At 39.0% G+C, this 12,772-nt stretch overlaps 1 protein-coding gene across 1 annotated transcript in view; it reads right to left on the reverse strand.

The window, feature by feature from the left end:
- CPQ (carboxypeptidase Q) overlaps window positions 1–12,772 on the reverse strand; it is a 137,961-nt gene that overhangs the window by 119,673 nt on the left and 5,516 nt on the right. The window contains exon 2 of the mRNA XM_009891836.1: window positions 6,469–6,676. Within this exon, the coding sequence (XP_009890138.1) occupies window positions 6,469–6,676 (208 nt within the window). The remainder of the gene's footprint in view (window positions 1–6,468; window positions 6,677–12,772) is intronic.

Here is a 12,772-nt window from a genome sequence, read left to right on the forward strand (position 1 = left end):
TTTGAAAGATGTACAAATGATTTGCAATTAGAAGAGGAAAAAGTTTGGACAACCAGTACAATATTTTCCTTAATCCCAATAGAACAAGACACAAGATTATGTCATCAACCAAAAACAAAGGATGCAGGTTTACAGATTGACTAAAATACAACCCACCCTGCAGATTTGAGAGACCAAGGCTAGCTTAATTAGAAGCAAAGAAAAAACTGAGAGGACTGAATAAAACTGCAGGAAATTAACTCACATACCACACCCGCTAACAGGCCAAAAGCCAGAGTAACCGCAAAATTCCTGAACTGACACACCACTTGGAGAGGGGGACCAAAATTCAAATGCACCCGGGGCACTAGCAGCTCGCACAAACTAAGCCTGTACTCACGGCTGGAGATGTTACATGTCAGCTTCTCTCCAGCTATGCATCTTACCAGCATCAGCCAAGCTGGTCCCTGAGCGTGGACAGATATGCCACTGATGCTGCACGGCTTCAGCAGCCCAGAAAATCACGTAGTCATCAGAGTGCTATAGGCAGATCAGAAAAAGGTGCGTATGAGTTTAGGGCGAAAAGGGGAAAGTGAAGCATAAACTTACAAAAACTAATTATACAAAAACTCCTACTTCATTTTGTATGTATAATCCAATTTCATTCTTTTTTTTTTTCAGCGGGTGCCAGAGGCAGCAAACAATCTTAGTTAAATTCAAAGGCCTGAGGAAAGCTATGTTTTTTTCAGTTGAGCAGCAACCTGGATGACCAGTCCCATGCTACAACAGTGTTACTAAAGAAAAAGTGATGACAAACCTAATTCCTATTTTGTGCTACCATAGGCTTGCTTGTTCACAGCAATTGCATTGCTTATTAAATAATCAAAACGAAAGACGGCAGTAAAAATGAAGTGGTTAGCTGAAGAGATCCTGAAATTATTTTAGGATGTAGGTTAACTTTTAGAAATTTACACACAGGTCAAGAATTCTTAGCTGAAAATAATAGCTGGTGGCCCAGGCCATTTAATGGGCAAGAGGGGCAGATTTCTAGGGCAAAGTGACCTGTCTCACCCGCTTGACATGAAAGGGAATACAGGTCTGTTTAGCTAGACCACAGGCATACAGAGCAATAGAGGTGCTCAGGGACCCGACCTAGAGCTCATGAGCAGGCTGGGCTCAGGTTATGTCAACTGCCATATTAACAGAGCTCTCATACTCACACATAAGTCTTAGGCAGCACTTACCAGCTGAAATACAATCCTACATGGTTGTGGCACTGCTTCCCCTTTGTGGAGCACAGAACGGGTCATAGGAAGAAAGACTTCTAAGACAGTAGCAAAGATTGGGCTATACCGGCATTCGTTGTGGAAGAAGGGGCAGAAGAGGAGGGAAAGGAGCCTTCAGGGCTCATGACACAACCAGAGGACACAGTATTTCAAAGACAAAACATCAGTTTTAAAGGCCAGATGCATCTCCTTGCTATAAAAAAAAAAAAAACACAAATAAAACCAAAAGAGATCCTACCAAAACTACTGTATGATCCCAGATTTCAGAAAACTTTGCAGAACCAGCAGAAGAGGAGTGTCTCTGCCACTGCTGACGTGAATAAGCCCTTACTTTCCTTAGACATGGAGTTTTAGGAAAGGAGGAAGCTCTACTTAGCAGGCAAGTCTCACATCTGGAAGCAAAGGCAGCAGACCAAGCATTAGGAAGAGGTGATGTGGTAAGAAATCACTGTCCTAGCACTTGAGAGCTGAAAAATGACACTAACTCACATGCATTGCCAGCGAGATTGAGAAGGGAATGAATTGTTTACAAAGCAGTGAAGAATGAAAGGGAAAACAGGAGAGGAAAAGAAAACGTACTTTGAGAGTACAATGCATATACAAAAAGGTATACATGACTATACACGATAGAAGAAAATAAACCAAGTGAGGTTAAAAAAAGTGGAAATTAAGATAAAGGAAAAGCAACAGTTTTCAAATTCACATACATTACATGAAATGATATTCCAGCCCTGGCACAAGTGCACTTAACTGTGTCACATGCATCCACTCAGGCTATCCATGCAACCTCTGCCATAAATCTTGAGTTGCACCGTGCCACTCATGAATTCAGCTTTCATCCAGACACAGCTTTTGATCAGTTACTAGAGCTTCACAAGCAGACATTGTGTCTTGGCCACCTGTAGCCTGAAGAAGAGGAGAGCAAGTAAAGGAAATAACTTACTTCAGGTAAGTATAAAATGCTGAATTGAGCCCAAAAAGAGAAGAACTTGACCAAGTATGTGTCATTGTTAACAGTCTCTGGACTGGGTCAAAGTACTCCTTGGTCTATTTTGGCCTTGTAGTATGTTCTCTGTTGGATTTCTTATACACTGGAGAGATGTTCTGCAGCATTTAAAAAAATAATGATTGGGCTCTTGGCATTTATCTCTGAGAATTCTGGTGAACTAACTTTTAGAGTTCTTGAAAAACATTCGATTTTGCTTCTTTCTAGAGCCCTTAAAGGGGTTATTATCACAAGACACAGTGTTATGACTTTATCTAATCCGTAGTTCTTGAGGAACAGAAGGATTTACTTATAGTTTTAGATTCACAAGAGTCCATTCACCACAGGATAAGTACCGGGCCATTTCCATCGCTAAAGGATACCTTTTATCTATAAAATGTTCTAAAAATGCACAACTAGGAAGCATAAAAACAGACTCATGGCTAGCTTATTACAACCACATTTTTAACCATGCTTTTTAAATTGAGTATTTTTCCCGTAAAAACATCCGCTACAAACTGAGAAATACTCATGAGTTTATTGTGCACAACAGTAAACATATGTATTACTTTAACTTGTACAAGACCATTAATCACAGCACAGTCAAGCTATTAAAGCAAAAGAAGTCAACATTCGGATTTCTCCAAAAAGCCAAATACTATGGATACTGTTGACTGATTACAATAATACGTGTTATTTGAGAAGTTTCATTAAAAATAGTTCTGTTACTCTTAACTCCTAATATCAATGTTCAAATGTTTTCACCACCAAATTGCCAGTGCTTCAGTAAATTGTTAGTGGGAAAAAGGCTGTCATAAACACACTGTTTGGGTGGAGGGCAGTGAAAATTACCTACCTGTTACAGTGATTTTCTCCTAAGTAACAAGACCCACTCTTACATGACACCTATAAGTAGCAAGAGAATTACTTGACTGTAACATGAGGACAATGCCACAAGCCACAACTGCCAGGCAACATGGTAATACCAACCATGTAACTACTGCAGTCACTTCATAGGCCAAGGGAGATGCTGTTGCTAATTTAATTTCCTATTAACTTAGTATTTCTGTTCTAAATAAATGAATCCGCTCCTTGAAACTCAACAACAAATCCTCCAAGTCCTTCACTGTCACTGATGCGTTGGCATGAACAGTAATAGAATGAGTTTTCCTGAGAATATTCAAGTTCATCCCTTCTTGCCCTCATTCAGAGTTGCGATGGCTGAGTCCCCAAGCAGTTTCATTCGCTCTATAATTATACTACCATACCTTAAAGAAAAGTAAGCTGTCCACATAATCCCTGCTCAGAGGTTCCCTTCACACTTTTTGCCCTTGAGAATGTGGCAGCTGCTTGCCATCTCTGGAACAAGGAACACCCACCAAGCTGCCACCAAGAGAACACTGATTTAATTCAGGTTCTGATTTTACCAGTTCTGTCTTGTCAGTAAGCTCTATTTACCAGCCCTAATAAGCCTAAAATATTAATCCACTAGGAAGCACCTAGTTTTAACCCATCAATATCACCTAGAAATCACACCGCAAAGTGGTTTCCGTTGTTGCAGCCAGCTTAATTCATTGCAAATAAAGTAAGCAAATAACAAGAAGTGACCCCCTGTCCAAAAGGAGTTGAAATCTTAAAAAACCAACCAAACAAACAAACAAAAACCCAAACAAAAAAACCCCAACCAACCAACCAAAAAAAAAAAAACCACACAAAACCCCACCAAAGCTTATATAATTTAGGGAAAATTGAGAAGTTCCACCCTTCACTCACACAAGGAAAGCGGGATAGTGCAAAATCAGAATACTTTCTTCTAAGATGTTTCCAGGATGTTATGGAGAACTGCCACAATCCCATTACCAGTTACTCATATTATAGATGCACATGTAAACACACAGGCCCAAGAAGCAAAGGTTCTGGTCAACAAAGCAGCATTATACAAATTGCAAAAATGCAAGACTTACTTTCACAATACTTAGAAGTCTTTTATCGTCTTTTTACCTTTCATCTCTCATACTTCTAACATGCTACTCCCTGCAGCAATGCAGTATTTCCCAGCAGTCTATCAAAAAGGCAAGCAACTTGAACAAAAAGGGCCCCAGGCACTGATTGACAAGAAGCACCACATCCAGCACACAGTCCATCCAGCACAGCACATTGGTAGGACACACAAGGCAACACACAGCTGGTGATTAAGAGAAAACAGAGGAGAAGGCATGGAGATAAGAAAGTCCATCCTGCCTACAGCAATACCTAATTTCTGTTAGAAACAAGACAAACAGATCTCGGCATCACAGAGTGGCAGAAGTGATGGATTGGACCTGAATACCTCCCTTAATATAGGAAAAAATAGATTAACCGATCCCTCCCCCAACCCAAACAACCACTAAGTGAAGGTAAACAAAGAAAGGACAGAAAGTACATTTCATAAAAAAATGCTTCCTGGCATCATCTAAATTTGAAATTGCTTTTGGGAACGACACTTCGGCTTCCTGCCTCAATTAAGGATGCAATACTTCTAAACAAACGTGTATTTGGCATCTGTTTCTCCTCTCTTTCCATTCAATTCCGAAATAGCTGTAATGCCAGTACCCAGACCTAATAAACAGGCTTTACTACCTTCAGTCTCCACCTCTGTTCCTCATCTCTACACTTTCCATTACGTGTTAAAATGCGCTTCCATAAATAGTCTGGCAAACAGAAGACACAAAGAGTCACTTCCAAATGAAGACCTCTGCAGCACACCAGAACTAACGACTGGAGAGATCAGTGTTCAGATAATCTTCCAGTTTTCAAATAATCAACAGATTATAGATTGCAATATTCTTTGATGATACCAAACATGAATATTTTGAAAACATATCATTTTTCATAAAATTCTTTTTGAAACATATTCTACTCTGCTAGGTATTATTAAATTTATTAGAAAATAATAGGTAATATATAGGAAAATATATAGTAATCATTGCCACATCTGTTGGGCATCAGTATATACAGTAGTATAGTTTGTATACTCTCTGAATTCAAGGTACCTTACTTTTGAGAAAGTGTTTTAAACAGATAATGTTGGCTTCTTTAAGGGAGTATGGAGCATATAAAAATGCTATCAAGTAACTACATTGGCAGCAGAGCTGTCCTCTGCACGTGACCCTATACAGTTAGATGGCATTACTGCATTTCTCAAACTTTTTCAAGCATCACAAATGGTGATGCTTGCGCACTTCTCATAATGCTGAGATGTGATCCCTTATGTTTTGTCTGAAATGGTGAAATCAAGCTGCTTCCAAGGGCCTGTCCCAAACAATTCCCAGTCCCAGCCTCAAGCTAAGCCCAAAGCCATACCACCCCTTCCCACTTCCCAGCCTGGACTTACAGAGAAATAACAACTAGGAGGAGAGACCAAAAAGAAACCATGATGTTATCCAAACAGAACACAATTCTAGTTTATGATGTGGCACACATTCAGGGTCAGATTAGCTACTGTCAATTACTCTTCTGTGGGTAAAGAGTCACTAGGTAGCTAGGGGGAGGAATAAATGGCCTGTACTGCTCTGAATATATGCAGTCCAAAAAAAAAGAATGATATTACAAAATACAGCACCTCACAAAAAACTAAAAATGCTCATTTCAGAAATGTAAAACTATATACAATAAGTAACATACTAAGACATTTAAAATTTTTTTAATTTTTAAGAAAACATTTCAACTTACCTTACTTAAAAAGCAGAGAGAGAATTACAAACCTTACTGCTAAAGTGTTCAAAATAATTATGTTCAAAGCAGACTAATCCTTCGTTTAGTACAAGTCAGTCTCGTACTAGAAAAATGACCAATAAAATAAAAACTGTAGACTTAGGTTCTAGTCAAATATACAGAATGACCAGTTCATACCATCACTGACAGTCTGGTACATGTAGTCACCAAAGAGATTTGATTTTGGTTGATCTCAGAATATTTATGGTAGCCCTGAGAATGCAGGAAGTTCTTTAAAACAAATATCATACAAAATTTGAATCGGTAACAAAAAATGAAAACATTCTGAAAGAATGACAAAGCACAAGGGAAAAGAACTATTGTGCAGCCAATAGTTTCAAAACCAAACACCCACTCATAACTGGCAATGTTTAAGTCATAGAGAACGAAAATGCCTGCCCTCAAACAACATGTGAACTAAAGGCTGAAATGTGAGTCACAAGGAGAAAAGAGAAAAATGCTTACCTATGAATAGAAAAAGAAGCAATGGATCTAATGAGAGATGCCACTGCCCCAACTTTGGCAGCTTCCACTGCTCCCTGCGATCTGTATCGCACAGTTTCACCATAACTGATGAAAGGTTCGTTGTAGACAACAATCTTCCCCTTGGCCTCCTGAGCCCTTTTGTGCAGTTCATCAAAAGAGGCTACCACTATGACTTCCGCCGTAATTCCTGAAAGAAAACATTACAGTGGTTTTAACATTGCTTTCCTACAACTTTCCTAAAGCCAGTTTTAACTGACAGAAAAGCATGGACAGTGCAGGACACAGGAAATCAGATTTAACTTCTTACTGGAAAGGGAAGACTATGTAAAACGCTTCATCGGGGATTGGTACTAAATAGCACCCTGAACCGAGTACACACAGTTCTGTAACCCATGCGATCAGGTTGGTATTAAAACATAACCTGAAGGGCAAGAAGGATACATGGAGGGAATTCTGTTCTCTGCATGTGCTTTAATGCCTCACTGCAATCATTTATAGTACAAAAACATTTGCAAAAGCTGCCTATGGGATTAATAAAAAAAGATAGTAATCTTTTCATGGAATTGTTTTGATATGTTGCTAAACAACTTAGCTTAACATAAGACAACTGGAAGCACATATTTTTAGACTGAAACACATAAAATCATTTAATCCATAAATGAAACAAAATTAAAGCATTACAGTTTCAACAAAATTTGCAGTATGCTTATAAACAAAAAAAAATCTTCATATTTAATTCATGAGAATACCACGGTTCTACTGGATCTCCCTCTGCAAGTTTTCCCAGGAACCCATCTTTCCCAGTTATGATACAGAGAACACAGGCAGGTACTTCTGCAGAACCATTCACACATGGTAAATTAGATCCCACACGGCTCTTTGTTTTTAATAGTTGGAATAGTTTTAAATTGCTATACGATCTTGCTTGAAAAAACACAGGATTTTATAGATAAGTAGTTTTCCCAAAGCCAGAGGATCCTTCTAACTTCTTCGAACATTGAGGAACTATATTTCACAGCAATTAAGAAGTAATTCATTAAATAACCACTACGCTTAAAATCCATTTTTTTTTATTGATTGCAGAGATAAGTAGAAACTGCTTAACAATATGGGCTGGTACTATTCTTCAAAATATAGGAGTAGTAATGGATGTCTGAAATTTTAATGTTGTGCATTTCACCTAAATGCCACAAAATATGTCAATGAAAACTAAAACTAATAACAAACGTCTAGCAAGGATTTGTTGAAGAAGTCAAACTATCATGTTTTTAAGAAGAAAATATTTCTCTTTGAAAGTCCTCTTTCTCTCTTTTTTTTTTTCTTTCTTTTGTGGCATAAGAATTATCTGGGGAAGATTTCAAAGGCTTGTATTTGAGACTGTAATACATAAGAACTGAAAATCATCTTATAGGAAAATCATCTCTCCCAGCACCAGTGTATCCAGACTCATGGCTTCTTTAAGATCAAACCAGAGTATACTTCAAAACCTTAAAGAAACTGTTACACACACAAAAAAGTCTGTTTTCTTAAGAGTGCACCACTAAGAGGGCAAGAGACATCTACTGCTACAGCAAAACCCTGCGAGTTTTAGCTACAGAACTAGCCTAGTGTGAAAGGTGTAAAAATTTTAACTGAGTAACTATTCAGATTCTTAGCTTTACAGGAAGAGGCACAGAGAGCCAATCCAGAGAATCACCTTCAAATTTTACTAGTTGTTGTTGGCAGATAGGTGAGCATGCTAACAGACTCCAGCTGCTTCTAATGAACTGCAGATTCAGCTGCCTACCGAAGGAGCATCCCAGTGACAGGATCATTCTGGGTATGGAACCAAGCCACTGGAAATAAAGCCAGGTATCTGCAAAATTTCATTTTCCACAAGAAAAGTCATGGTCTCAGTAGGTTGATGCTGCAATTCATATTTCATATTAGCTTCCCCCAATGCTCCCCTTGGATCATGCAGCAGGCACTGGATGGGCACACATTGTATTAGTGACTGTTCGTCAAGGGAAGCAAGAAGTGTAACTCTTCTTGGCATTACTTTACTACATTCATGAACAAACACCAACTCTGGATGACTTTTAAAGAATTCTACAGACAGCTAGCAACTACCTATAATCCCTAAGAAATATGTTGGAGAAGTACATTTATGGCCCTCCCTAGATGACAGGCATCAGGAGTTTGTACGGTGAGCTTTGTGGGAATTAAAGCTAAGGAAAAGGACACAGAGCTGCAAACTCCAGCCCAGTATCTCTACTTTTGCATGTTCCCAAAGAAGCTAAATAAAGCCGTCCTTTGACAAAACAAACCAAAGGTTCTCTCTGCAAGTTTAACTTAATGGCAGCACAGTATACATAAAGCATTAATCACAGTGCTTTGTGTAACAAAAAACTTCCCTCTTGTGTAACTTCTGACTAATTCAATGCCTCATTTGTATTTTAGTCCCATTTTATACCATTTCAGTCTCATCTATTGAAGTGACAAGAATAATGTTTATCTTAAATAAATATGTGGGCACACATACAAAACCACCCTAAGATCTCCTGTGCAAAGGGAGAAATGAAACAAAAAACCCAACAGTTTACCAGTTTAAAGGGAATGAGTTATTCCTTTTCAAAATGGGAAATACCTCACCTTACTGAGCCTTTAAGCAAATTAACCAACCTCTACCCCTAGCATCTCCTGCCAATTCAGCGCTTCATGGCTCTACTTCCCATGTCAAAAGCTGTTCTATCTCTTTCTTACTCCTATCATTATCTGATACAGAGCTTGGCTTCTTGAACAGAAGTCTTCAGAAAACCCACGTAAGGAGGGAGCTGGATTGCCTGCTTACTTAATCAAGATATAAAGATTATAACCCCTGCAGTCCAAGAGATGAATACGGAGCATTTGGGGAATTAGCGAAGTAAAAGGCATGAAGCGTAGAAGACAGAATTACAAACACGATAAACTTGGCTGACTATATGAAGCTGAAGACTATTTGTTCTCACCATGTGAAACATTATACATATTGTTGCGTGGGGCCAATGAGCAAAAGAATCTGTGTAGTACTATGGGTTTCCTCTTATTTCTCACAGTAAACAGTAAGTTGTACCCTGTTATTTCTGAGAATTAAGGTACAGGAAGGGTGTTAATGGTGGGAACAAGAAGACAATTTACCAACAAAATTATATATTACAAAGTTCTCTGTACACAGAAATGTACGTTTCTATCTAGACACTTGGATATGCCACAACTTTGATGATCACACTGCCAGCTGAAATAAATGGCATGGTATGGATTAGCAAAGTCTAATATCTGTTACAGGCAGGATGAAGGCAAGACTGATTACTGTTACTCTTTATTCGCTACAAAAAGTCCAACTATATATATATACACACTGTAAATCACTGTCTACAACATTGCCATACATCAGAAATCTGATTCTTGGCCTGAACAATTATGTTTGGAGAGTCACCTCCTAGCACCTCCTTACCTGCCAACAATTGTGCCAGAAGTACATTAGTTCAAAGGGAATTCCCCACGAGGTAACTTACTCTCCCCAAGATTAAATGCAGCAAACATTTAAGCCATTTTAGTATCTGGAGCCACGCATCTGTCTGTGTCAGTAACGGGTTTCCGAGAAAAGCAAGAAAAAAAAAGGAAAATCCACCCTATTATCAGATTTTAGAAACTGATGAATCTTTTAAAAAATCAAGAAAACTTCATACAAAATCTTGTTGCTGTTCCTGGCCACACCAGGGTAAGACTTTACCATATTGAGTATCAGGAATTCCTGAGATTTGGGAACCCAGTCTCTGTTGATTTTTATTTATTACTATCCTAGAAACACTCAACTCATAAACAGACAGAAATTCAACCTAGTTAGTTACAGTCAAATGTTGTATTAAAAGAATTTAGCAAAGACAGAAAGAAATACCATTTGCGTACTGTTTAATCTTACTGGATACTAATTTCCTGATAACTCAATTACGACCTTACTCCCTTCTTTTTTCTCCCAGTCTCATTTTTTTCATCCAGTTCACATCAACAGTCCCTTGGAGATGTAGTTACAAAACCAAATGCAGAGGTCATTAATTTGACAATAATTTTTTTCAGTGACAGCAAGTGAACAACTCGCCTGTACATAGCTTCCAAACGTCATTTACTTCACACTGTGTTAACATAAGAATTATGATTTCTCTTACAAATCACACCATGGAACAGCAATGCTGCAGATCCACACGCACTGAAGCTGCCACTGTCAAATAAATAATGTGATGGGCAAGGCAATTTTCACTTAAAATACAGTATTTTTAGGTCTAGATACAATAAGGCTCAAAAGTACATGAACTAAGTCTCTGCTAAACTTCCCTGTGTGTTATATATTGAAAATTTTTGCATCCTAAGCATAAAATACTGCCTGAAATATCAACACAAAAAAAAGTCAACAACACATCTAATTGTTCTGGTACCAGTGGAGGTTTTAAAACTGTGGAAGAATGTATCTGAAACACATTCCAGCCTCTTCAGTCATGACAGCAAGAGAGAAACAGTGTCACTTCCCCATACCAGGCATCAGGACACCAAAGGCAGGAAATCAATGCACTTCTTCATGGTAGGAAGACAAAGAAAGAGTAGGAGCAGCAGCACACCATGAGAGCAGTGCATGAAGCCTACCTGATGATCGCAGCCCTGCCTCGTAGACCAGCGACATCAGATCACATTGATTCCCTCGTTTCTTGTCTGCTGGATGGCTACCACTTCTCAAATTTCTCCATTTCCACCTCAGCTCTCCCACAAAGCTAATTTATACTGGAAGCTGCCATATCAAGGTAAACTGTATTCCATGGTGACCCTAAGCACATGCAGGTGGAAGCCCCAAGCTTTTCTGACCATCCAGCTGTCCTTCAGAGTCAACCATCTCCCCATGATAAAAGTACCATGCCTCTCTGCTTCTTTCAGAAACGGCCCACATGCACTGTCTTGTGCCTATATGCAAGGCAGTTTCTTTCACAGAGTCACAGAGAACCTAGAAATTTTGTTGCAGGGGTCATAGGAAAAAGCTGCACATCCGAAGTTAAAATGTAGCAGTTCTCTGATAAAAATGGCAGTCTTGGACCCTGGATGCCACATCACCCTGCACAGAACCAGATCACGTGCCAGGACCATACCCCTGGATGAGGATGTAAGAAGATGAAGCGTGCAACAGTGAAAAAGTAAGTATCTATGTCTGGAGACAGGGAAGAAAGTGAGTTGTTGGGACAGGCCAAAGAAAAGAAAGTTTGGGGGAGTAGAGGGAAAAGGCAAATATATTCTTGAAAGCTAAGTAAAGATTAGGGACCTGGCATTAAACCCTATTTAGATTCGGGATCCTCTAAAATCAGCTCAGAAAACATTTTTCCCTTCAACTTCTATCTTACCTCTTTTAAAAGCATGTGGCTTTTCAGCTCTCCCCAGGAATTAGTTCAGCTTTTCCCCAACGTCCCACATAATTCAACAAGGTTTTCAGAAAAACAAACCCAAATTCTGGCTCCATAATGAACTCATCAAATTAAGGCTTGGTGTCAGGCTGAAGCAACTGAAAGATTCGTATCATCACTTAGTTTTTTCTCCCTCAAAAATTATTTGCATGCACTGAAAATTTAAAATACTTCAACACCTAGAAACACATTTGCTCTATCAACACATATCAACTTATATTGATATAAGAATTATAATATGAATAAAAGATTAAATAATTTAGGGGACGCAGAAAAATCATGTTCAAATCCTGCCTCCATTAGCGTAAGGCAGGAGCTTCAGCCTGGGCTTACCATCCTTGAGGTAAACACCCTCAACTCAGCTACACTGAAAAGGGCCAAGACCTGAAAATTCAATTTTTTGCTGCTGCCAATCCATAAATTTCACTTGAACATTCATTAAAGCAGTGACTGGAACCCATGTCCTTCACAGGCAGCATGTCCATCTCAAAGCCACAATGCTACTCCTACTCTCTACGTCTTTGAAATGCCACTGAATTAACTTTTCTCCCAGACACTGGGTCACTGAACACCACAGCGTCTGAGGTCCTTCATGGACGTCATCTTCTACATTCCAAGAAAAACAGCAGCATAATTATCATACCACAAGCACCACTGCTTTAAGTAATAATAAACAAACCACGCAGCCAATACTGAGGCTCATGATCTCAAGATGTGAATCAATAGCTCCTCATGCATAGACAAAGAGGGATCCAGTGAAGACAGAAGGAGGGCTTTGCACTGTGCTCTCATGCCTATGACCCTCTCCAACCCCTGTTCTCAGC

The sequence above is a fragment of the Charadrius vociferus genome, unplaced genomic scaffold (genome assembly GCF_000708025.1).
Source record: "Charadrius vociferus isolate BGI_N301 unplaced genomic scaffold, ASM70802v2 scaffold15, whole genome shotgun sequence".
NCBI lineage: Eukaryota > Metazoa > Chordata > Aves > Charadriiformes > Charadriidae > Charadrius > Charadrius vociferus.